The following is a 25,482-nucleotide window of genomic DNA, read 5'->3' as shown; positions in this document are numbered from 1 at the left end:
GACAATTTTTATTGTTATATTAAGCCGAATACCTTTTCCGTAAATTATTAAATGCGTGAAAAAATCCCATTTTGGAGACAAAAATGACAACTTTCGCATCTGTCAAGCTCCATGACATAAAAAAAAACATCGTCAATAAACCGCTTCGAAACGTAAACAATCAACATAGCAAATTCGTAAAAACTCTGCAAATGCAAAATCACATGCAAGGCATAGGGCATAACGTACAGAAAAAACAAAAATCGTGTGTTTTAAAACATGGATGAAGAAGTGCTACTTCCTGCACGTTGTCGTTGTTGTCTGATGGAGGACAGTGATATGGTCTATGTGTTCGATACGCTAGATGAGTTCAATACGACAATCAGCGACCTAATTGCCCGAAATGGTGCTATAGTGGTAAGCGCAACCTACACCTTTTAGCTACTCACTTTCACGTTATAATGGTTTGTTCGTGTTATAGATATCTGAAAATGATGCCTTTCCTAAACACATTTGCGGCAATTGTCTGAATGATGTAGCAATTGCCGAGCGCTTTGTTTTACGATGCCAAAAAACCAACGAGCTGTTGATAAACCTCATAACAAAAGATGCGCAAATCAGCAGCGAAATTGCTGGCCTGGTAATAGAGGACGATACGTATGCTGATTTAGATGATGAAAACGTATCGTACGAACTCGTACCATCGGAACCACAATCTCCCCTGTTTGCAACAGAAACCATCGTTGAAGAAAATCAAAGCACAGACATTTTTCCTCAGCCTCACGATGCTGCAGACAACGCGATAGATGCGGAAATCACAAGCCCAAAAACGGCCGGATTCTTGTTATGTTTAGAGCAGCAAGACGACAGAATAATTGAGGAGTGTACCAATGAGACGGAACAAGCTCATCAGCTCTATAATAGTGATACAGTAGACGAGAATGATTTTCTTTATAAGGAAGAAACAATCGACCCGAGTGATGATCTTTGTGACGAGATATACGAGGACCAGGAGAATGGGAACACGTTTGAAGTAATTCAAACGTTAGATGATGCAAATAACGATGAGATTGAGAATGAATCTGATGCGGATGTAATCGGTACGAAGAACGATTTTAAATACAGCTGTGAACAGTGTGGGGCCAGTTTCGTTACCACGAAACACTATGCTCGTCACTTACTATCGCATAACATTTTTGCATGTGAAGAATGTTTGAAACGATATGAAAGGTACGTATTTGTTGCAGTAGATCGTATTATTCTAGTTAGTTTATTTTTCTGTTTCTCCTTTTAGCTCGCAGGCACTGAAATCGCATCAAACACGTTGTTTGCAAACTGCTGATCAGGCTAAAAGTGTCTACAGCGATCAAAACGTAATGTTTTATGCTGACCAAAGGCAACAGAAAAAACTATTCGTCTGTGAGTACTGCGACAAACGGTGGATTTCACAATCCGCACTTACGGCACATCTGCGAACGCATACCGGTGAACGACCGTTCGGTTGCAGACACTGCTCGAAGCGCTTTAAAACGTTGGCCGCGTTGGATTTGCACGAGCGACGACATTCCGGTACCAAACCATACTCATGTTCCGTATGCGACAAACGGTTCACCGAGAGTAGCAATCTGAAGGTACACATGAGGCGGCACACGAACGAAAAATCGCACGTATGCACGGTGTGCAATCGTGCATTTGCACGCGTTTTTCTACTGCAACTACATATGCGAACGCACACGGGCGAGAAACCGTATGAGTGTGAAATTTGTGAGCGGAAATTTTCACAACAATGCGACCTAACGGCACATAGACGAATTCACACCGGTGAGCGACCATACGCTTGTAACATCTGTGGCAAAGGTTTTACCAAAAGCAATGCAGTCGCACAACATCTTAAGATCCATCAGAAGCATCGATTGCTGGAAGAGAGCGTGGAAACGATGGAGGAATACATCGCGGAAGGATCGTAACTTCTTCGCAGATGGTACTGCGTTCACTCGCTTCTCTCTTTATTGGAATATGGCAGATAGTGTGAGGATATCAATTGTTCCGATGGTGGTTGCCGCGATCGTGCGTTCTTTGAGGTAAGCGAAACTTCCGTGACGAGGCGAACAAATTCGTACAGCATCATTACGACGATCGTCGTACATTCCAGAATAACGAAGTGTGATATGGAGGAACCAATATCCATCCACGAACCTTTGTTTTGGACCAGGAAGAAAAAGTTCAAACACATCCAATCACACACGATCAGTGTGAGACTGAAAATTTTCATCTTGTGTACCTGCGTTTGAGGGTGGTAAAGGTAAAAGAAAGAAAGGTTTTATTTTCCGCCTGTCGTGTAATCCACATCGGCAGGGATTAGTACTTACCGAGCATATAATACCCATTGCTTTCAGAACGCATACTAGCAATAGAACTGGTATTAATAGTTTAAGTACAATCAGTGCCATCATGGTGAACGGTGAGAAGGTGGTCACAAAACATCGAACCCAATTAGGATCGAAGGAGCTGACAGTGGCCAAATTGCCCGTCCCAAAGAAGGATGCCAGTAGCAACAGCATCTGCAAATGATAAAATGACCCGAATGAAAGATCTTTCTCCGTTACTAACGAACTGCTTAACCTCAACCGATACTTACGAATCCAAACGTACGCCTTACGTGCTCAAAATTAATGTTTCCTTCCGTATGGTGTAACGAACTGAAGTAGAAGTCGTCCAACTGAAAGTTGTACAAAGGAAAGGAAAACTTTAACATATCGTGGATCTAAATTGAAACATTTCCACCCACCTTTATCTTCTTGTTGCGTGTACTGTTTTCCACGTACAGCCACAGGTAAAGTGTGTAACAGAAACACAACAAGAACAATGGTTCATAGGAGAGCGAAAGCATCATGTATGGGCCGCTTAAACCACTAAATAATCCCAGAATTCGATCCGGAATGGAAGTACTCGTAAAGAATGGTAACAGCAAATCAAAAGCTAAAACCGAAATCAAACAGTTAAATGCTATGCTTCATGAAGAACAAAAAATTGAAATGAAATTACCTGAGAAAATCCAACATAACGATCTACTCCACTGTGGAACGGTGGCCGATTCTTCGATGAGATAAATCAGATAGCCAAAGTTTATTGCTTGTAACATTTGCACCAATATTGCAATGGCTTTATAAATGTGTGAAGGTTTCGATCCATACACAATCACCGTATTGGTTCCGGTCCAAACGATTATTGAAAGGCACCTGGCAAAATAGTGCTTGTAATTTATAAAAAAAATTGAAAAACATACCACTGTACTACTTACAGAAGAAAAACGTTCGAATTATCTCGTCCTATGGTTGGAAGTAAGAAAAAGCCGGACAACAGTAGATTGCAGCTTATCCATTGCAGCACTACCGATCTGCTGGGTGCATTAAATGCATTTCCACTTAGTAGTGGTTTTATCACAAGCAAACAGTGAACCCACAGCAACGGTGCTAATATTCGACGATCTAAAAATGCTAGTACCTAAACAAGAAAATTTTTGTAATACTCACAACAAATTGTAAGAAAAACAACAATTTACCAACGCCTCAGCTGCAACGATGAATCCTGCTGAGTATAACACGGATTTCCCTTGCAGCAGGGGAGCATACTGTCGCCAGTGTGAGCCAATGTAGCCCCAAAGTGTGATGGGTATTACGAAGTACAATATAACTACCTTCGGTGTGGCTTGTGCTATAAAAAAAGTTAATTAAGGTCATTAAGATGCTGCTGGAACTGTAGAGATATAACGTACCGATGTTAAAAATCACAATAACGAGCGCTATTATCACAGCTGTAAAGGCAACAGTTCGACTATGGGCAAATACACGGTTTTTAGCTGGGGAACAAGTTTCTTTCGCTAGTACGAACATCCAGCCCAGCATGGTTAGTGTAAGCGCCACAAATAGATGCGGTTTGTAGTAAGATTGAAAATATTCAATCGCATTTAGTGTTGTATCGATCAACATTTTGCATAACGATTGCTGTAAAGATATCAAGCTTTCGCTATAATTACTGTTCCATCAATTAGTTTGTTCACTCTGGTTAACTTACAACTTCCGTGTAACGTTTGTGATGTGCTGCATCGGCAATCTCGGTCTGTAGTGCTTCTATCAAAACCTTAAAGCCAGTTTGCCTGGTGCTCATCAACCATTGTAACATTTTGCCCTCGGATTCCCTTTGCCAGTGGTAGTATTGTGAGAGCAATTGGTCCGCATTACTACGCATTGCCCAGGCTGCATATTCCTGAAACAGTAGAAAAGAAATACATTTTATGTTTCGGGTTTAGTAAAGCACAATGTTAGTGCTTACGTCGGACACGCTCAGCAACGAACGAGGCAATTTTCCTAAACTATTTTTTGGCACACTTATGCCTAGTACTGCCGACATGAGTGGAGCGGCATCGGCTTGGTTTATGTGATGTACCGGTATGTTCTGCTTGTCTAGCTGTAAAACATGGCTGATGAAATGGGGAACAGATTAACAACCTTGCTACAAGATGCGTTTGGTGATCATACACTTACTCATTGTCTGGTACAGGGATGGTCTCTTTCCAATGCTTGAAACCGGCACCCCAGGCCAGAAAGGGAGTCTCCGTCTCATGCGGATCACCTGCACCGTGCGATCCCTGATCAGTCATACCGTGATCGGACGTAAAAATGTACGCTGTTCTTCCATCGTTTTCTGTGGTTTGTTCAATCAGTCCAACGATCGTTTCAATACCTTTATCCACCGCAATCAGGTTTTCTGTAAATAGCCTACAGAAGATAAAAAGTTAATGGACACTCTTGAGTGCAGTGTTTTCCTTTACTCACTCCGAGTGGGGCTTGTGAACATGGCCCGCCGTATCCAAACCGAGCAGATGCAGAAACAGGATCATTTTTTTCTGTGACAAAATCGTCCGTTTCGTTTGTTCGCTGGACAGAAAATTTCGCACCCGATCAAACACCCAAATGTCGAGCAGGGAAGTGTTGGCCGATTGTGCGAAGCTCTCATCATTGCTATCGTATGCCGCCACTTGCACCCGCCCCGGTATGGCTCCGCGGGAAAACATATGCACTATATCTGGACTACCCCAGCAGTAGCTGACGCTGGAACGATTTAGCACCGAATCGAACTCGACCGGGTTCTCTTTCCATCCACGGAATACAGCACTTGGATCTTCGTAAACGCCTGTGTGTTTGTGAGATATGAGTTTTAAATTAAGCTCGTCCAAATACTTTGTGTTTATGCGAAATTTGGCCAAAGTTAGTTTCTTACCACCCAATAAAGCGGCATGGCCTGGTCGCGATTCGGTTGGCACCCGTGTACTCGATATACCAAAAACACCCTCATTTAGAAGAATATTTCGCAGAAAGGTGGTACGGGTTAGATTGTACTTGAGGAACGATTCGGCCCTCAGACCATCACCAACGAATAGCACCAACCTGCGGTAAATCAATGATTTGTTCTATGCAATTATACATTAAACAAACAGCGCCTTATCTCACCTATCAGCCGGTGGTTGGTCGTGTTCTGCTCCATCCGGTAGCCCTTTGAGAATCGGTGATTGGAAATGGATGTAGAAAATGGATAGCAAAAACAGTACGTGAATCACCACTGCAACCAGAAGCAGTTTCATGGTTTTCGGTTGCTATCAATAATGCAGACGGAAAGCACTAGCGATGACTAGCTTGGATAACCTAAATTGCATCCTATTGCTTACGAACTGTTCGAACTGATAATGCAAAACAAACAAAACATATTCCGCAACAACTGATGGTGGTGAACTGCTGTCAAATCGCCTGCTATGCTCACACAAAAAAAAACATAGCACATTCGATGTTTTATTTTGAAATGCAACGGTCTTCACCACGTGACTGAAGCATAATGGCTATTAGGACATGCCTTGGAAATAACAAGTCATCAGGAGGACAAACACAGTCAACTGTTAGTGACTGAAAGAAGAAGAAAAATGTTAAAAATATTCAAAATTATTGTATTTATTTTATTTCTTTTGTAAACATTCGGCATTGGCCACAACTGCAGGACGTGATACTTAGTATTTAAAGTACATTAAGTTTTGTAGATTATCGTTGTTCGATCGTCAAAGTACCGTGCACGAGGGTAAGTAGTAAAATAAGCTCTAACAACTACACCATTATAAACAAAAACACTTCAAAACCACGAAACAAAAAGCATCTCCTGTACAATGTTGTAAATCTTGAACGATTCCAAAATAGGTCACTGGATCATGGAAGAGTGACTTCCGTGATGTTTTGCTTTGATACCCAGCCTATCGGTAAGGCGAATTAAATTAAGAGACAGTGCCAGTAGCTCCTGGCAAAGGGCAGCAAATGCGTGTCCGCTTTTACCGTCTGATGAGTTTTGTTCTAGTTCATTAAGGTGTTTCTTTGCCGAAACGCCACGGATTTGGCATACCGTTCATAAGATGGCGGTTCGGATCCATTCGTTCATAAGTGGCCGCCGCAATTCGTTTCAGAGATTCCGACTCGGACTGTCCTGTAGCTTCGACCATTTCGCGTAAAATGCTACCATCCTGTTGCAGCAAAATGTGAGGAACATCAAATTCTCGAGCTTCGCCGGCATCCATCACAAGTATGCGATCGGAATCCATTACCGTGTGTAGCCGATGCGCAACCGTAAGAACCGTGCAGTGTTTAAACTTTTCCCGGATGGTTTTCTGTATTAAAGCGTCCGTCCTGCAAATAAAAATAGGTTAAATATATTGGGTTAGCACTTTGCAAAATTTTGGTGATACTGGTGGTACTAACTGTGGATCAACATTAGCGGTGGCTTCATCCAGCACCAGGATTTTATTGTTCCGCAGAATCGCTCGAGCTAAGCAGATCAGTTGCCGCTGACCAACACTAAAGTTTGTGCCTCCTTCCGTCACCATAAAGTCCAGCCCACTGATGGCGGAACGAAGCTCCACCTCAGCAATCGCACGCCACAGCATATCATCGTCGTACAAACTGAACGGGTCCAGATTGTAGCGTATGGTGGCACTGAACAGTACCGGATCTTGCGGGATGATCGATATCTTTGAACGTAACGCTTCAAGAGAAATTACGCCCGTATCGATACCATCGATCATTATGCGTCCCTCGATCCGTGCCAACCGGAACAATGCTCCGATTAGGGACGATTTACCCGCACCAGTACGGCCGACAATTCCCACCTTCCACGTAGGTTCGATAATAAGCTCCAGGTTCTTCAACACCGGCGGTGTGTCCCGTTCATAGCGGAGTGACATATTATGGAACTGAACCTGTCCTTTCCAGGGCCAGTCGCCTGGTGGCACCTTCGGTGGATCCGTCTCGGGGGAAATTTCAGTGTACTGTACGACACGTTCGACGGCCGTCATCTGCTGGATCGATTCTGTCGTCTGACGGATACCGTACTGTACCATACCGGTGAGAATGAGTGCCTGCGAGATGGCTAAACCCACGTTAGCACTGAAGGTATCTGTGGAGAAAGGAAGCGTTCAGTAAGCAGCACCTGTGCAGCCATAATCATACCCCATATCTTACCTTGATGTAACACAATAAAACTGAATGTCACACAAGCCACGAATGCCGTACTGATGCAATCAAGCCACAGCCCGAGAGCAGCATTGCTGGCCATTGTCAGCTGCCAGACAGCCGAATGAACGTTCTGCAGATCGTCGAATTCTTCCCGAATCTTTTCCTGGACACCACTCGAACGGATGGTTGACAAACCGGACAGTGTTGCCGAAAGATGTGAAAACACCGGACTGCGTGCTGTTACGGTACAAAGAAAAATCAAATCATTACATCAATTTACATTATGCATGATGGGAGTTTCTCTTTCACTTACTGATTCCTTCCAAACGCTTCAAATCTTGAATTGGTCGTAGATACAGCTTCAGAGCAATGGCGTACAGCAAAACTGCTCCGAACAGTGGTACTAACAGCAGCGGATTCACGATCGTTATCATCGTTAAAATACCAGTCATCACTAAAAGTATCTGGATGGCTTCAATCATCGCCTTTGGCAGCAGTTCGTCGATCGCTCCCATGTCTTTAGAGAAGCGGTTGAGAATTCGCCCGGAAGGGTTCGTATCGAAGAAGCGCATCGGGGCGGTCAGAATGCGGGCAAACATTCGATCGTGCAGATTTCGGGAAGCTTTCATGCAAATGTTGAAAAACAGATACCCTCGGAATATGGTGAATATGACCACGCCGATAATAATCACGCCGTACGTGTACAGAAAGTCAACGGTCGATGTGTGTACCGCGAATTCGTTCGCCAGTCGCAATTCTTCCTTTCGCGTCCAGTACGTTACGAAGTAATCCGACCCACTGACGATCGCTTGTGACAAGAGCAGCATCAGGAAGGTGAAGAGCAGCATTAGTATGTTGCCTCCGGAGAGGAAGTAAGTTGCCCAAATGCGCCACGAAATGCTACCTTCTGCCTGGTCCTCTGCTACTTGCCGACCAAGGTTTTCGGCCACACTCGACTGTAAATAGATGGAATGCGAAAGCACAACCCTTGTATTGTGATTATACCCCAGAATATGCTGTACGTTAACTTACCGCACAAGAACTCGGTGTAACACCACGTAATGAGACGGTGCTTCCCTTTAGCAGCTTATACCCATCGAGCGTAACACCATCAATGAACGGTATTTCGTCTTCAGGAATGTCTCCCGAGAGTACATTCTCATCCGAAACATTCTTCTCGTTACCGCCAGATTTCAACAGCTTGCCAAAGTCAATCTTACCATTAGCCAGCTCCGTGTACGTACCTTGGGTCACAATTTTACCACCCTCGATAATCACAATCCAATCGGCTTCTTTGAGGAAATGTACTTGATGCGTCACTAGCACGCGCGTTGCCTTCTGTTTCTGCGCAAGATATCCTCGTGGACCGATCACTTCGTCGAACAGATGCTTACCGACGTGTGCATCGACCGCACTGAGCGGATCATCTAGCAGATAGATGGAAGCATTGTTGTACACGGCACGCGCCAAACTAACACGAGCGCGCTGTCCACCGGACAGGGAAGTTCCTCGTTCGCCTACCACGGTTTTATCACCGTCAGGCAGCTGCTGGAAGTCTGTCGCAAGAGCACAGTGTCGTACTACCGCTTGATATCGGTGACGATCGTACGGCAACCCGAAAAGTATATTATTTCGCACGGTACCAGTAAATAACCATGGTTCTTGCGATCCGTACGATACATCCCCATTAATAGTCGCAGTGCCATTTTGAATCGGAAGCTCACCGAGCAACATTTGCAGCAGGGAGCTTTTGCCGGCACCAACCGGTCCAATTACGGCCAGTAGCTTACCGGCGTCGATCTTCACGGTGATATCTTTTAACGTTTTTTCGGTCGTTTCTTCCCAGCTGGCAGTAACCTTCTGTAGATCCAGTGCTGGCTTACTGTTGTCCTCGCTAAAAGGAAGATCGTTCAGATGACGCTGCAGTCCACCGCTGGACAACTGTGGTTTTGAGTCATGCTCTTCCAACGCCAGAAACTCCTGTATGCGATCGATCGATACGAGTGCTTCCGCACCGAGTGACACGGCAAGCGGATAAAAGATGGCCGCCGTTAGCTGAAGAATGTTAAAAAACTGTGCCATCGGGAACACGATGTCCGCCGTGATGGATCGGCCCTCGATCACACAGCATGCGATCGCAAGAAACAGGGTGGATCGTTCGGTAAACACCATCGTGCTTAGGTAAATGCCACGGATGTACGATGCCCACCGTATCTGTCGCACTTCCTTCTTGCGGGCTATCGAAACTACCTTGTGGAATGGTTTCTCCCACGCATACATCTTTATCACCTGGATGCCCTGGATCAGCTCGTTCATGATGCCAACACGCTGATCCGTCTTTTTCGCAACGCGCATACGAATGATCGAGCTCAATCGACTTAGCCCGGTTTGTACGGGAATTGTTTTCACGAGCAGTCCAACTACACCGACAATAGCGGCCCATTGTACCCGGCGCCAGATAAGGTAGCAGGTAAAGCAAGCCTAAAATCAAAGGATCCGATTAGCTTTCCTTTGTCGCTTAAGCTGTCTGCCAGCTTACCTGGAATGGTAGCACCCAAACGTAATGCATGTAGATGAATCCATAATCCAACCGGCTCACATCGTTCGACAGCAAATTGATCATATATCCTGCGGGCGTTTGGCCGGCCGCCTTCCTTGACATACGGAGCGTTTTGCGGTAGATTAACGAACAGCAGGCAATACGCATTCTAGCTCCGACGAGACGTTCTCGGAGATCTGAATGATGGCAGCAGAAACAACCGAACAAAGTCAACAGTACCAGCAATCCCGAAAGCCAAAACTCATCGTTCCATGCATGCTGAAGGAAATCAGACAGATCGTCTACGATCGTGCTGTTTGCAGTCACCGTTGAGTTTTCGGTTGCTTCAAACATTTCGCTAATGTCGGGAAACATAGTTGTCTCTATGGTATCATCTGGAATTCAGCGATGGAATCGTAAAATGGAGAGAGAAAAAAATGGAAAAAGCTAATTAATTGGAATGTTTTGCTAGTCAGCATGATAAGATGACATAAGACTTGATAAGTTGTAGTCTATCGGTTCAAAGTAATATTACACCGAACGATCAGTTAATCAATTACACACAAAATGGAAAATACGGTTTCAGTTTTTACCTTCCTGTCCAGTGGCGGTTGGTTTATTTCCACCAATACTATTGCCCGGTGCCGGCTGATCGTCATCGATCCGGATCCGGCGTTTCCGCCGTCGTTTATTTATCATGGCTGTCTCGTCGAACACGAGATTTTCCAGATGCGACAGGGTCGTCTCCGGAAGCATCATCAGCGGCATTGCCATCGGTGGTACCGTGCTAATCACGCCATGATCGATGTTTGCCACTGCAACGTGCGTTGAATTGGTGGGTTCCCGAAATTGGATCAGCAACTGTGCCAACACCACCGGTAGAATGGTTCTGAAGGATCAATCGGGAAAGAGAGTGTTCTTATGAAATAGGTATGTCTAGCAACCTCAAACCCAATAATGGAATTTGTACGTACTTTATTAAAACGAATAGAAATATGAGAAATCCATCGAAGAGACTCTGCTTGTAGAATGTGCGGAACAGAGCATTGCGTAGCTTCGGTTCGCGGCTAGCGATTCGTGCCTGGGAAATTTCCTTTTCCCATTGCCTAACGGGAGGAAGAGAAACAAAATAAAAACACACATTAATTTATAGACACCATAGTACGATAATGCTGTGTAATGTAAATGATACGATGCCATTCAATGGCGGTTGACATGATAATTGACGATTGGCAAAGGCACCGATAACAGACCGTAGAATTATATTATGATTTCCGCATTACAAACCGATGCATCACATGTACACCGATGCAATGAACTGTTGATAATCGGTGGTGCGTTCATATTTGTTTGGGGAGCAACATTAAACATGTTGCGGTTATTTTCCTGGATAGATAATAAGTCTTGACGCTTCTCTGAAGGATTACAAATGATGTACGAATAAATTCATCGCCATATTGGGGTAATTATTCTGCATAATCCATACACACAAAGCGGTTAATAAATGTTGCTTTACTTCTCGATCGATCGATCTTGAAAGCGTTCCAATTTTTGGGTGCTTTATAATTGCTCCAATCAACACTACTGTTAGGCTTAATAAGAATGATTGATTATGTTTGATGTTGGCTTATTGTGTGCTTGGTATTGTCCAACCAAATGCGGTCGATCGACACTGAAAATCTGGTTTAAAGCAATCCCCGGCAATCATAATTCGAGAATGTTCACTTTAACAGCCATAACAACATAAATTTGTCTCATTCTTTGCCTTTTCACAATTATGGAAGCGCGAAGCGTTGACGAGATTCAATTCTTTCAACTGTCCAGAGAACAGGTTTTTTGGAATAGCATTTTGGAAAAACAAAATTCGAATAGCTCGAAACACTTTGCAAGACTTGGACAGATGGACAGGTTTGTGATGAAGCAGCAAATACTGGTCCTATTAGATTGTTTCATCTTTGCTAATCATCTCACAAACACAAACCCGTGCGGCGTGTCCCGATAGCGGGAACGAAAACGGTGTAAATTCTACGGTAGATAAATAGTATAAAAATTAAAAATAATAAAACCAGAAAAGAAAACCAAATGTTTGTTAAGCTTAAACATTTCAAGGCCTCCGTGTGGTGTGTTTTGTTGACACATTTCACACACCGCACAAGTTACAGGCTTATTGGGCCAGGTTAGTTCTGAAATGGCAGCTACAATGGTATGGTATCTTCACGTTAGATACCGGACGAACTAACCCTCCGATGCTTATCGGACGGACGTCTCCGTTTGAAGGACAGTGAAACAAATGTGACATAAATTTTCGTTGATAAAACTAAAAGCATCCATTGCGGGAATGATCATAGAGGTGATCGTGGCAATATTTCCCGTTGATGAACACTTCCATGTAAAATAGTAGAGAATGGGAGAGAAAGGGCCTAGTAAAATAGCTTCATTTAATTTGCATTTGGTTTGCCTAGCCTAGACAACAGAGCAAATATGACGATCGAGTTTTATTGCTATATCATAATTATTAAACCCTAAAGTAAAACTTAAGGGATAAAAAGATATCATTTGCATCAAAGCAAATCACGCGTCTACGCTTCGAGGAGAACAGAAAAGAAAAAAGGGAAAAACGAACCGAATTTATCAATAGAACGAATCGATGAGCAAATAACGTACGCATCCCTTTACAGCCTCTTCAGTAGGTCACTAGCTCAAACCGATACGCATCTGTATTCGAAATTTACACAAGCACGCAACAGATTCGTAGTGCCTTGACCGCAAAACTATCAGCGCCGCGTGTGTGATTGACACCGTGCGTACTTACTCTTCCAACTCTTCGCCCAAATCCTCGGATCGGTCCGCCCTCAGACACTTGGTAAGATCATCCTTGCCGAGACCACGGCGTGATCCACGGTAGAACAATGGTAGCAACCAGCCGAAGAATAGCTGCGACAGACAGAACGCTCCCTTGCGTGGGTTTTTCTTCACCGGCTTCGTGGAGCTGTCCATCGTCGTTGCGGTGCGTGGACACGTGGAAACCGGTGAATCACTAGCTCGATCACTTGCACCGGACTGCGCCGACGGGGAAATGCGTTAGAATCACTGTAACAGCACTGATGGACCAGACACAGCAGTAGCGTCGTAAGGCACATTCACTCTACACACTTATCACCGGATCGTATACGATCGGACGGTACTAAATGACATTGCACTATGTCCACAGCAAGGCACATTGAAACGATTCCACCTCACCAGCTATACATTTTATGACCTTACGACGAAGAAGAAGAAACGTCTTCCGAATATCACCCCAACTTTCAAGGCACTTGGTTCCGCAAAAAAAAAGCGCGCGGACGGAACGGAATTGATAATTTGTGCAACCTGCAAAACAGATCGTAGACGAAGACGGTTACTTACACTGTGTGCGAGGTCGTAAATAAAATTGTAATTCGATCGTAAAATCACTTCCACCGGAAATTGGAGCTAAACGACATCAGCGAGTTTGGATGAGTGTGAGTAACCGAGGGATGTTGCCTTATCGCTACGGCCGCAAACGGAAGGAAGTTAATGTATCATCCACTGATCACTAGCACTGTCCTCGCTCAATTATTGCAACTATTCTAACAAATTCTCCAAAAACAAAAAACCTGAGTGTCGTGTCCATGGTGTACACGCTAAAGAGGGTCAATTAAAGATGTCAAATGATTCTTTATTGATGGCTATATCCAGTGTAGCCTTCTACCTTGACTCAATGGTGTAAAACGTTGTCTGATGGTGAAATGTTCGATCGACAGCTAGCGTTAATTTGACGATCTGGTCTGCACGAAACAACGAGCGTAACTAATGTACTGAAGACATAACTACGCACTCTCTGAGTTCGGTAGCTCGAGCTACGGCAAAGTAGGCAAAGTTTTTCCAAGCTGATAAGAGGCTACAGAATCCTGATTATGATGACTGAATGTCGTCATATCAACGGGGTGAAATGCAAGATGATCGGCCAAAGAATGTTTGAGGATGGATTAACTGTCCATAATAACCTTTGTTTGGTCGTCTTCTCACTGAGAGTTACGAGAACTTTTTTTTGTATACTGTACTGTACTGAACTGTAGGGGCGTAAAAAGCCTATATAATTTACAACTTTAGTTCTGTGTGTCATCCAAAATGACTTCAAATCAATTTCTAGACAAACTATCAAGTAACTCCCTAGAAATGCGTACTTTATGTAATGGCAGCCGTGATAAAGCCAATCATTACCCTGCCCCGTAAAGCGAACCCTATTTCCAATCGACCAGAAGAAATAAAGTAACGAACCAATCGTCAAGTTGTGCGAATCAATCTGCACACGGCCCTATCGACAAAGTGTTCATCGATGGATGAATTTTTTGAAAGGGGGGTGAAAATTTTGCTCGAATCACCCCAAAATGAGAGTGTGTGCGTGGCTCGATGTATCGCGATAGAGTTCGGCGTGTGTCGAATGAATGTTCAAAAAGGTCGTAGTAGGCTAAAATCTGTTTGCCTGTTTTCGCTCGGTCATTGTCTAGTTTCATGCGGGAATAGTTCGTAAATTGTGGATTGCGCCAGTTCGTGGACTGTTTATTCGATTGTGGAATAGTGTTTGCCAAGTTGTTCCAGTTCTAGTTCTAAAAGGATATTCCTGTGCCGGCACTGGTAATTTGTACTGCCAGCGTGATAACCTGCTGGCGCAGCTTTCGGCTGAATACAACGATGCAGAGGCAGGACAAACTGTTTCAAGACTTTTGGAAAACAACGCGTGGGGACATATGGCCACAGTTAACGGTCCTCATATCTAGAGGTTTTTGTGTACACAAATTCAGGAAGCAGGAAGGAGCTCGAAGCTAGATTCAAGTGCCGTAGTGTGAAATACTTCGTCAACAGAGAAAAACGCGTGTTTTCTAACAACTGCGCCTACGCGTCCCTTTGGCCTACTGCTTCAAAGGTAGGCTACCGTGTGCCAGTGCCAGTGGCGTCTAACGCAATCGGTTGAACGTGGAACTTCTTCTTCTTATTTCAGTTGACATTCATACTTCTTGGTGGTTGCTCTCGGACAGAGCGTACGAATCGCTAGAAGCATCTTTTCCGCGTCATTTGAAAGGGACAATTTATTGGACATGGTCGTGATTATCCAGTTCTATGATGCACCTGCCAATGGAAGTGAAAGACAAGCCAACCTTAGTATTGGTTGTTTTTGCTGCTGATCGGTTCTAAATCGGTTTGTATCGCAGCTAACGATTCTCGAAGAAGTGTCAGTGTCCTAATCTTCCTTATTTTCATTGCTCAACAAACATAGGCGCTGGATTGGATTTTTCTTCGCTCTGCTCACAGTGCGTGACCTTGGTTTGTTGTGGCAATCTACCAGTCAATTAACAGTCCTTTCAGGTAAGTATTGTCCATTCTTATGGACGATTGTTGTATTGTTTTACGTATGTATATCTAATGAAACATACTTTTTCAGGCAAAAGACGTTCGGTCCTCCGTACACATCTGATTTCCGTAAGAATTACGCCTCAAATTCGAAGGAGACAATGTTCTATCTGCACCTAGCACCTCTACAAACCGTGACCGATAAAGCTAGCCTTTGATCCTCCGTCTAGGATAATATACTGCGCCAAAGTTGAAGGTCGGTCGAATCATAAACTAACTAAGGTAAGTAATATGTTATACTTTTAAAAAAATTGTAGAGAAAATAATCAATAATTTTATTTCTTCTTGCACATATACAGGAATCGCCACTCGTTACGAGGTTATTATTGGTTGGAACCTTGTTTTTCGCCGTTTGTTATACGTAAGTAAGCCTAAATAAAACGTTTGTTAATGCTTAACTAACATACGTATTTTTATCTCTTCCATATCGATCTTAGATTCCATTTACAGATACAAAATGGAGTAAAAGATGCAAAAAATCGCGTGTTAATGCGGTCAAAATTCAATCGAGATCGCACACGATACCAAACTCAAAGACACGATGTTAGTTTGTTTCGAAACACGCTGAAAATTCCATTGAAAATTTTCGCCAGGACCTATTTGATTGATACAGGATATGAATCTCTTCGAAGCTTGATCTTAGAAGGGGGAAAATGTCCACGATTATGTATTGTTTACGCTGCACCGATCGAAAATGGCCGCGTGATCATGAAAAACGGTAACAAATCGTGGGCGGAATCATGTGGACCAGAATACGTGCGTTGAAAATTGTACGCTGTCTGGATGGATGCTGGATTTTTTCTGGGGTATGGTCTAAAACTATGTAGATAATAAGAATAGAAAAAAAGGTATGAAGCGTAAGATATTGATATCATTATGGTTCTAAAACAGTACATGTTAATTGTTATCTTTTTACGCTTGCCATAAAACCAGTAAAAATAAAAAAATAATATTATATTTGTTAAAAACAAAAAATGTTTTCATTGCACCGTTGAAAATCAACGGTGCGGAAAGAACGATTGAAAATGAATATTACAGCGTTAAAATGAACCTTACGAAAACGCGCCCCTATCGACAAACTGCTCGCCTGAGAGTGAATTTCGAGTAAAATTCACGGCTTCACAAGCGGCTTCACAAAAGCTTCACAGCAGATCTTGTGAAGCCGTTTTTTGAGAGTGTGTGCGTGAGATTCATTATTTCATGAGCGCGTTTTCGTAAGGTTCATTTTTACTCTGTAATGTTCATTTTCAATCGTTCTTTCCGCACCGTTGATTTTCAACGGTGCAATGAAAACATTTTATGTTTTTAACAAATATAATATTATTTTTTTTATTTTTCCTGGTTTTATGGCAAGCGTAAAAAGATAACAATTAACATGTACTGTTTTAGAACCATAACAATATCAATATCATACCTTTTTTCTATTCTTATTATCTACATAGTTTTAGACCATACCCCAGAAAAAATCCAGCATCCATCCAGACAGCGTACAATTTTCAACGCTCGCATTCTGCGCCAGCTTAGCCATGGGTTTCTAATCCTGGTCCACATTATTCTGCCCACGATTTGTTACCGTTTTCATAATCACGCGGTCTGTTTCGATCGGTGCAGCATAAACAATACATCATCGTGGACATTTTCCCCCTTCCAAGATCAAGTTTCGAAGAGATTCATATCCTACATCAATCAAATAGGTCCAGGCGAAAATTTTCAATGGAACTTTTATCGCGTTTCAAAACAAACTAACATCGTGCCTTTGAGTTTGTTATCGTGTGCGATCTGGATTTTATTTTGACCACATTATCACGCGATTTTTTGCATCTTTCACTCCATTTTGTATCTGCAAATGGAATCTAAGACCGATATGGAAGTGATAAAAATACGTATGTCAGTTAAGTATTAACAAACGTTTTATTTAGGCATACTTACGTATAACAAACGGCGAAAAACAAGGTTGGAACCTTGTATTATTGGAACCAATAATATTCTCGTATCGAGTGGCGATTCCTGTACATGATACAAGAAAAAACAAGATTATTAATTAATTTTTCTACAATTTGCTAAAAGTATAACATATTACTTACTCGAGTTAGTCTATGATTCGACCGACCTTAACCTTTGGCGGAGTATGTTGATCCTCCAACGACAAGCTTTATCGGTCACGGTTTGTAGAGGTGTTAGGTGGCGATAGAACATTGTCTCCTTCGAATTTGAGGCGTACTTCTTACGGAAATCAGATGTGTACGGAGGACCGAACTTGTTTTGCTGAAAAAGTATGCTTCATTAGATATACATACGTAAAACAATACAACAATCGTCCATAAGAATGTACAATATTTACCTGAAGGGACTGTTAATTGACTGATAGATTGCCACAACAAACCAAGGTCACGCACTCTGAGCAGAGCGAAGAAAAATGCAATCCAGCGGCTATGTAGAGTGTCAACAAGAGCGGTTTCCACTATCCTGTTTGTTGAGCAATGAAAATAAGGAAGATTAGGACACTGACACTTCTTGGAGAATCGTTAGCAGCGATACAAACCGATTTAGAACAGATCAGCAGAGCAGCCAATAGTAAGATGGACTTGTCTTTTACTTCCATTAGCTGGTGCATCATCGAACTGGATAATCACGAGCGTGTCTAGTCGTTTGTTCCTTTCAAGTGATGCAAAAAAGATGTGGCCGTCGATTCATACGCTCTTTCCGAGCGTCAGCTCCGAAGAATAAAAGTCAGCTGCAGTCCGGAAGAGGATGCAGAACGTTAAACCGATCGCGTTAGACGCCATGGCATTGATTGTAGAGGGTAGCCTGCCTTTGAAGCAGTAGGCCAAAGGGACGTTTGGAGCAGTTGTTAGATAACACGCGTTTTTATCTTTTGACGAAGTATTTCACACTACGGCACTTGAATCCAGCTTCCTGGTCCTTCCTGTTTCCTTATTTGTGTACACCAAACCTCTAGATATGAGGACCGGCAGCTGTGGCCATATGTCGCCGCGCGTTGCTCTCCAAATGTCTTGAAACAGCTTGTCCTGACTTTGCATCGTCGTATTCAGCCAAAAGCAGCGCCAGTAGGTCATCACTCTGGCGGTACAACTTACCAGTGCCGGCACAGGAACATCCTTTTAGAACTAGAACTGGAACAACTTGGCAAACACTATTTCACAATCGAATACACAGTCCACGAACTGACGCAATCCACAATTCACCAACTATTCCCGTATGAAAATGTACAGCGACCGAGCGAAAACAGAAAGACAGATTTTAAGCCTACTACGACCTTTTTGAACATTCATTCGACACACGCCGAACTCTATCGCGATACAGCGAGCCACGCACACACTCTCATTTTGTGGTGATTCGAGCAAAATTTTCACCGCCTTTTCAAAAAATTCATCCATCGATGAACACTTTGTCGATAGGGGCTCATGAAATCATGAATCTCACGCACACACTCTCAAAAAACGGCTTCACAAGATCTGCTGTGAAGCTTTTGTGAAGCCGCTTGTGAAGCCGTGAATTTTACTCGAAATTCACTCTCAGGCGAGCAGTTTGTCGATAGGGGGGTGAGTGGAGTTGATGCAACAACATCAACTGTTCCCGCATGTATTATCTCCCTCATGAACCTGGGAGTTTGATAACTCGTAAGCAACACAACCGAAGAACGATGGAACAGAAAAAGATCATCGTTCCCTCGGCATTGTTGAAAGCTGAATTCATTCGCGTAATCTAGTAACCTCCGTGGTACGCTCGTCACTCCAGAGCACTTCCTCGCTTCATGGTGGTATACAAATGCTGGAAAAAATTGCAGCTCAATACAAATTTCAATGTTTTTTTTACATATGAAATTATTTCACCATTTACTGATGTTTTTGTTGCTTTCCAATTTCCGAACTCCGATAATGATAAGCGACCAAAGTAAACATGTTTCTGGAAGGGTCACTGCGCTCGATACGAAGCGCAAAGAACGTTACGTTTCAAGGCCTGCTTTTTCACATAATGTTAATAAAAAACATATTAATAAATGTCACTATTTTAGTGATCCGGAAATGTCTTGTGAGGTGAAATTTTCGTGGACTTCGTCGCAAAGCCAGAGCTGATAATTACGCTAATCGCTTTGGCACGTGCCATGCTTCAATGTTTGCCACCGAACATTGGTGGACGGAAATCGTAAAAGTTCTTATACTCTTACGCAACAAAAATACACACGCAGCTCAAGTTCCTGAACTAATAAAAAAAATCTGTACATGAAGCATCGCCCTCCGGTAGGAATTTGACTGACGTGCCTGTAATACCGCCAGACGGCCACCAGCAACTACACATTCCAAAAATATATGCTATTCACGTTCGGCGTCGTCACTGGCGATTTGTGCCGTTGTCTGTCTCTTTGGTGAGCATAAATCATGCTTCTGTTTCAGTACGAGATACCTATATGATACGGCAGCAAGAAACCGTTTGACCGGTTCAATGTTTCTCTCTATGTTCGGAACTTTATTACTGCCCCACGTTAATTGCTCGTCATTGTATGCACCTTTCAACCTATATGATGCCCGCTAGACGATGACGCGCGTGTTTACGTTGTCCAATGTTCTATAAACGCTTTGCAACAGGTTGTGAATGGATGCCGGCACGCGATCACCTCTCTTTCGCTCCGCAGTTTGCCTTTTTGGCCGATCAACTTATCGCATTCTAGCTTTCAATTCGAACAAACTATTTTTATCACACTTCACTCTTATCGTACGGGATAAGGTAAAACTCACTTGCAGCGGGATTTTAACACGCGGAAACAGAAACAAACACAGTATAATGCGCGAATATGGCACCGTCGAAAGAGGCGCCGTAACCTCAGACCAGTGCGGCTGCTCGCAATAAAATGAATGCACAAACATCAACCCCCTTGTAGGGGTGTATGTATATGCTAGACACAATTACAAAAAAAAGCTACTGCCCACAGTCGCGCGAGAAGAGATTAACGTGTTTACACACCCCGGTTGAGATTTCGGAGGTTGGAAGTTCACACAGTTGCAACATGCAGGAAACATAGTTCTTAAACCTTTTACCTACAGAGTTTTGTTATGTTTTGATCAACATAATAATTTACTAATTATTTACCATCATTAACTAATCTCCTTTTTCCTGTTCACGTTTCAGCGCACTGTACAGGCACAGGGTGTTCCTGACCATTTTTTTTTCAAACGGCGAAGCGCGGCTACAAACACATTGAAGGTTTCTTCCACCCTCGTGGGAGTTATGCGCCCTATGCTTCATAAACATAAACAACACCCGTGCGGTCACCCATACAGCCATCCAAATCATGAGTTTCGTACGCACGCCGACGCAGTTTATAAAAAAAAAAACAATACCCGGCAAAATCGTTCCGTCAATCCAGTGGATGTGTTTGTGAAGTCATTTACGGCGGGTTTTTTTTTCACGTACCCTTGGCGGGTCTGGCTATCTTTGGCAAATCATATTCCATTCGCATACACCATTCATCCGCCCAAGCGTTTCTTATCTTTGGTGCCATTTTTCTTCTTCCTTGTGTGTTGGCCCCTAAAGATTCACTTGTGTGTCTATTGCTGATTGACGACATAAAAAGGCTACCTTACAATTGTTGCTGATGTGGCCCACATTGTGGTGACAAGCGCTCTACCGATTCCGGTTGCGAATCAGAATAGACGATCCACAGTCTAATTGATCAATTGTGCGCCAATCCGTACACGAAGTCAAATCAGTTGCCTCAAACTCTACTGTCCCGATAAGAGTGCGATAAGGACCATCCGTCGACTGGGAAGCAAACCGTGTTCAGTCGTAACTGTGTGTCGACCGGGTGACGGTTTCAGCTTTTTAAGCAAAAAAGCACGCAAAGCAAGCGATATCTTCACCATGGATACTCCGAGGGCTGCTGTGAAGTTGAGTGATATTTCAGCGAAATTTACCGAAGAAACGCTTGACGAGATTGTACGCAGTGCGGGCGGTAAACGGTGCATTAGCTGGAAGATTCCGGAAACTAACTTCACCAAGGGAGATGCGTATCTGAGTGAACTGTACCGCATACAGCTTACCGGCGAACCGAACGAACCGGACCAAGAACCGATGGTGGTGAATGTGGTTGTGAAGACGATCCCGAAGAATGTTGGACGTCGGAATACGTTCCGGTCGGCGGATTTCTTTCGCAACGAGGTCAACTTCTACAATGTGGTGCTGAAGGAGCTGTACCGTTTTCAGGAGGCGCGCAAACCGAAGAATCCATTCAAGGACATTGATAGGTAATATCGTATAAGAAAATCGATACGATGTGTGGTTCTGTTGGTTCATTTGCTTCCTCTCGGAATGGAATCTTTTTTAGGTGCTTTGTTGCGTACACGGACGGTGTGAATGATTTCGTCGCAATGGACGACCTTGGTCAGTACGGGTACAAGACGGCTTCAAGGTAGGTTCCATGCTCGATTAGTGGATGTTAGTTTTAGTTACATGAAAGGCACTAGAATTGCACTTGCTTCACACTTTTTGTTTGTATATCGCCAATAACCAATTTTGTGGCTCACTGACCTTTTCTTAAGGGCTGAATCGTTTATGTTTTTTTTGTTTAACCTGTACTCCTTCATCCTATTTATTTTACCTAGAGCCAAAGGTGTCGGACTGGAGGAGTGTCAGCGTTGCATGCGTTCTCTCGGCCGCTTCCATGCTCTGTCGCTTGCAATGAAGGAACAGGAACCGGACCGCTTTCACGAGATCGCTCATCAGTACGTGGAGGAAACGTACTACGATGCCCGGCTGAAATGGTGGTACAACAACTTCCTGCAGGTGCAGCTCGGTATATCGCGCGATGCAATGGCCCGCGAATATCCCGGTACGGACCTGGAGCGCAAGATGGAGAAATTTTTCGACTGCGATATGTACGATCACATGGTTTATTTGACGCACGCCCGTAATCAAAACTCCGTCATCAATCATGGCGATTGCTGGATGCCGAACTTTATGTTTCACGATAGTTCACCGGCAATGCGTATGATCGATTTCCAGCTGGCCCGGTACAGTTCGCCCGTGCTGGACATTTCCTTCTTTGTGTACTCCTGCACCACACAGCAGTTGCGTGAGACACACTATCAGGATCTGTTGGATGCGTACTATGGGGGGTTGGCGGAGATGTTGCGCGATCTCGGTTCGGACCCGGAAGTCGTTTTCCCATACTCGGAGCTAGAGAAGGAACTGAAACAGTATGCCCGGTTCGGGTGCGGTATGGGCATCGAATCGATACCGTTCTCACTGCTGGATGAGTCGGAAGTGCCGGATCTGGACAAGATCACGGGCGAGGAAGCGATTCCGATCGAAACGATTTGGATCTTGCGACCTATCGCGAGCCAAGCTGGAAGGCTACGCTTAACTGATATGTTCCGTCATGCCACCGATATGGGTTACTTGGAGTGAACAAATGGTACCACGGATTTTGATGGTGTTCCGTTGAGATACGGACGACTCTATAATGAATAAATTGATATCAATTCTATGGGATATTTTAAAAACAAAAAAACCAACATAATTATTTGGCATTTATCGGAAAATCAAGCGTATAAACTTTCTATTCTTTGCTCTGTTTGTTCGGAATATGGAGCGAACACTAGTGTCCTATTAGCTTGATAATAAGTCCAATAATCTCTTCATAATGTTGGGTTCCTTGTCCCTTGTTCTATGCGTAAAATTAGATCCCTTATTTCTTTATAAATTTTGATAAAATAGTCAACTACCTCACGGGAGCATGCACGTTTAATAAAGATAAAAAAAAACAAAATAATCCATCTTCCATTCCGACGCATAGATACAAAAGATTTCGATGACATCACACCGTCTAAAACCATCTAAGGCCGTCTCAAGGAAGGCTGTGTCTCTTTTACGATTAATCATGAAAATATTTGTCGTTATTTGTTTCACTTACCCGCCCAGGAGCAAAGGAGTCGAACTGGACGAATGCCTTCGCTGTATCCGTTCGTTGGCGCGCTTACACGCATTATCGTTTGCAATGAAGCAGCAAGAACCGCACACCTTCCAGACGCTTGTGGACCAACTGCAGGAAACGTACTACAGTGCCCGACTCGAACCATGGTACCGGAACTTTATGCAGCGTTTAGTCACCATCTCCAAGGAAGCGCTCGAGATCGAATGTGCGGAAGATCCGGAAGAATATCCGCCCTGTTTCAAGCGTGCGGTTTTGGAATTCCTGGACGGAAACATCTACGGCATGATGGTTGAATTGACGCACTCGCGCAACCAGTACTCCGTACTAACGCACGGTGACTGTTGGTTGCCCAATTTTCTCTTCCATCCGGTAAGCCACGTTCGTATGATCGACTTCCAGATGGTTCGGTACGGTTCTCCGGTGCTGGACATCATCCTTTTCGTGTACTGCTGTACCGATCAGGCACTACGTGTGCAACATTACGAGCAGCTGCTGAGTGCTTACTATCAAAGCTTTAGCGAACTGGTGAGCGATCTTGGCACGGATCCAGCCGAAACGTTCCCCGCCAGCGTACTGAACAGCGAATTAGAACAGTTCGGTCGGTTTGGATGCGGTATTGCGGTGGAATCGACGCCACTTTCCCTGCTGGACGAATCGGATATTCCGGATTTGGATAGTATCGAGGGTACGGAGGCGGTTCCGCTGGAACAAATTATGACGCTGCGAAGCATCAAAACACGGTACGGTCGTCGCCGTTTATTGAATGTGTTCCGCCACGCACACGACTGTGGTTATTTGAAATGATTTGTGGAGAAACAAAAAAACTGCTGTAAAAAAAGATAAACCGTCTCGATTGTGACTATTGAATCCTTTTCCCTTTCTAATTACTTTATTGATGTTTTATCGTCCTGCTCATCAGAGGTTCATTTGTTACCCGGGTACACTATATGCAGTTTGCAAATGCGTTTTGTCGCTCTCTTGTATTCACTTTTGTTTTCCTTTTTTGAGAAGTTTCGTTTGGTTTTGTTTGCTTATTAGTCTTATACGAATTTCATTTCTTTCCGTTTTGCCCCTTTTTGCCTTTTCACTTTGCCTGTGCACGCAACAAAAGGACTTAGTTTTTAGGAGAATGGTTTTAATTAATTGTTACGTCTTTCTATTTTGTTTTGTTTTTTTTACAACGTCCACAAATGCATCCACCAAACACGAATTCCTTTTCCATGCTTTTCCCGTTTTTTCTGTCAATGATGCTGCTTTTATTTACTCATGTTTTTTTTTTCGTTCATTTTTTTCTAGCTTTTATGTGTGTTTGTTTTTGCTTGTTTTTTTTTCAAGATTTCATTTTATTATGTTGTTTTTCTGTTGTAGTATTTCTATTGAAATATTTACCCTTCCTTTCATTCGTGCTTTCATTCCCGCTTATAAGTGCGGTAGGAAAGAACGCGCCACAACAGTGATAATGCTTAGAGTAGTAGCGAGTCTTTCATCGTCGTTCAAAACTAATCGGAAGTGATTAGTAGTTTCGTGGGTATTTTTTGGGGGAGAAATTTTATCGATGCATTTATAGTATGCATTAAACAAGATCGTATGCGTGAGAGCAAAAACCATGATGCACCATATTCCTTTCCGCTCCTGGGATAGTTATGACGTTGTACAGTGTAATCATTGTGAGTGATTGATAAGATGGAAAGATAAATAGATTGTAACGTATTAACGCATCGTGTGCATCATTCATATTTTGTAACATTCGAAACTTGTCAAACAATTGCATTTTGTAGCCGCTTTTCAATGGGGTCACTAATTCGTGATACACGCACACGCACACACACACACACACTCACGCATATATTTTCTTGGTTTATCTTACCAATCCGAAGCATCGATCATCGATCTTCTTACTCAGGAATTTTCCCACCGTTTTTGGGGTTTTAATCATTTTCGGGTGGTGGTATTTTGTAGCGGGATTTATTTTATTTTTCAGCAGCAAATAATGGTACATTATATACGATTACGTCCTAGTCACATAAGGGGACACC

General features: G+C 43.3%; 4 protein-coding genes and 1 long non-coding RNA gene across 10 annotated transcripts; 3 read left to right on the top strand and 2 right to left on the bottom strand.

Annotated features, from left to right (window-relative positions):
* The first annotated feature begins 184 nt into the window (after window positions 1-184).
* Window positions 185-1,946, top strand: LOC125763807 (zinc finger protein 724-like). The gene is made up of 3 exons (XM_049427343.1): window positions 185-396; window positions 461-1,209; window positions 1,274-1,946. The coding sequence occupies exons 1-3, from the start codon at window positions 259-261 to the stop codon at window positions 1,944-1,946; spliced, it is 1,560 nt and encodes a 519-aa protein (XP_049283300.1). The 5' UTR covers window positions 185-258.
* On the bottom strand, window positions 1,941-5,868 carry LOC125763806 (GPI ethanolamine phosphate transferase 1). Its single transcript, XM_049427342.1, has 14 exons — window positions 5,490-5,868; window positions 5,260-5,426; window positions 4,815-5,172; window positions 4,524-4,757; window positions 4,312-4,459; window positions 4,054-4,245; window positions 3,755-3,983; window positions 3,542-3,693; window positions 3,281-3,483; window positions 3,025-3,218; window positions 2,768-2,958; window positions 2,618-2,698; window positions 2,349-2,540; window positions 1,941-2,260 (listed from the first exon to the last, which is right to left on the bottom strand). The coding sequence occupies exons 1-14, from the start codon at window positions 5,618-5,620 to the stop codon at window positions 1,970-1,972; spliced, it is 2,763 nt and encodes a 920-aa protein (XP_049283299.1). The 5' UTR covers window positions 5,621-5,868; the 3' UTR covers window positions 1,941-1,969.
* Window positions 5,869-5,956: 88 nt separating this feature from the next.
* On the bottom strand, window positions 5,957-20,389 carry LOC125763803 (ATP-binding cassette subfamily C member 4). Of its 4 annotated transcripts, none has more exons than XM_049427336.1 (10): window positions 20,024-20,389; window positions 12,878-13,434; window positions 11,040-11,171; window positions 10,659-10,954; window positions 10,066-10,460; window positions 8,559-10,007; window positions 7,840-8,482; window positions 7,533-7,763; window positions 6,774-7,467; window positions 5,957-6,701 (listed from the first exon to the last, which is right to left on the bottom strand). In XM_049427336.1, the coding sequence occupies exons 2-10, from the start codon at window positions 13,060-13,062 to the stop codon at window positions 6,380-6,382; spliced, it is 4,347 nt and encodes a 1,448-aa protein (XP_049283293.1). In that variant the 5' UTR covers window positions 13,063-13,434; window positions 20,024-20,389; the 3' UTR covers window positions 5,957-6,379. The 4 variants fall into 4 exon arrangements, with proteins under 4 accessions (XP_049283293.1, XP_049283294.1, XP_049283296.1 ...); XM_049427337.1 differs by having other exon boundaries at window positions 20,253-20,386; XM_049427339.1 differs by lacking the exon at window positions 20,024-20,389 and adding an exon at window positions 13,796-14,386.
* Window positions 14,402-16,557, top strand: LOC125763814 (uncharacterized). Of its 2 annotated transcripts, XR_007418401.1 has the most exons (4): window positions 14,402-15,010; window positions 15,086-15,717; window positions 15,795-15,856; window positions 15,933-16,557. It is a non-coding gene; the product is annotated as an uncharacterized LOC125763814 (long non-coding RNA). The 2 variants fall into 2 exon arrangements; XR_007418400.1 differs by having other exon boundaries at window positions 14,402-15,717.
* A 165-nt stretch (window positions 20,390-20,554) lies between the features above and the next one.
* LOC125763809 (uncharacterized) lies at window positions 20,555-25,214 on the top strand. 2 transcript variants are annotated; one of them, XM_049427346.1, is made up of 3 exons: window positions 20,555-21,758; window positions 21,839-21,922; window positions 23,434-25,214. In XM_049427346.1, exons 1-3 carry the CDS (start codon window positions 21,376-21,378, stop codon window positions 24,248-24,250), a joined length of 1,284 nt encoding a protein of 427 aa, XP_049283303.1. In that variant the 5' UTR covers window positions 20,555-21,375; the 3' UTR covers window positions 24,251-25,214. The 2 variants fall into 2 exon arrangements, with proteins under 2 accessions (XP_049283303.1, XP_049283304.1); XM_049427347.1 differs by lacking the exon at window positions 23,434-25,214 and adding an exon at window positions 22,116-23,295 and having other exon boundaries at window positions 20,726-21,758.
* The last annotated feature ends 268 nt before the right edge of the window (window positions 25,215-25,482 follow it).

The sequence above is a fragment of the Anopheles funestus genome, chromosome 2RL (genome assembly GCF_943734845.2).
Source record: "Anopheles funestus chromosome 2RL, idAnoFuneDA-416_04, whole genome shotgun sequence".
Lineage (NCBI taxonomy): Eukaryota > Metazoa > Arthropoda > Insecta > Diptera > Culicidae > Anopheles > Anopheles funestus.
The sequence above is the reverse complement of the archived record's forward strand: the minus strand, read 5'-3'. Positions and strand labels throughout refer to the sequence as shown.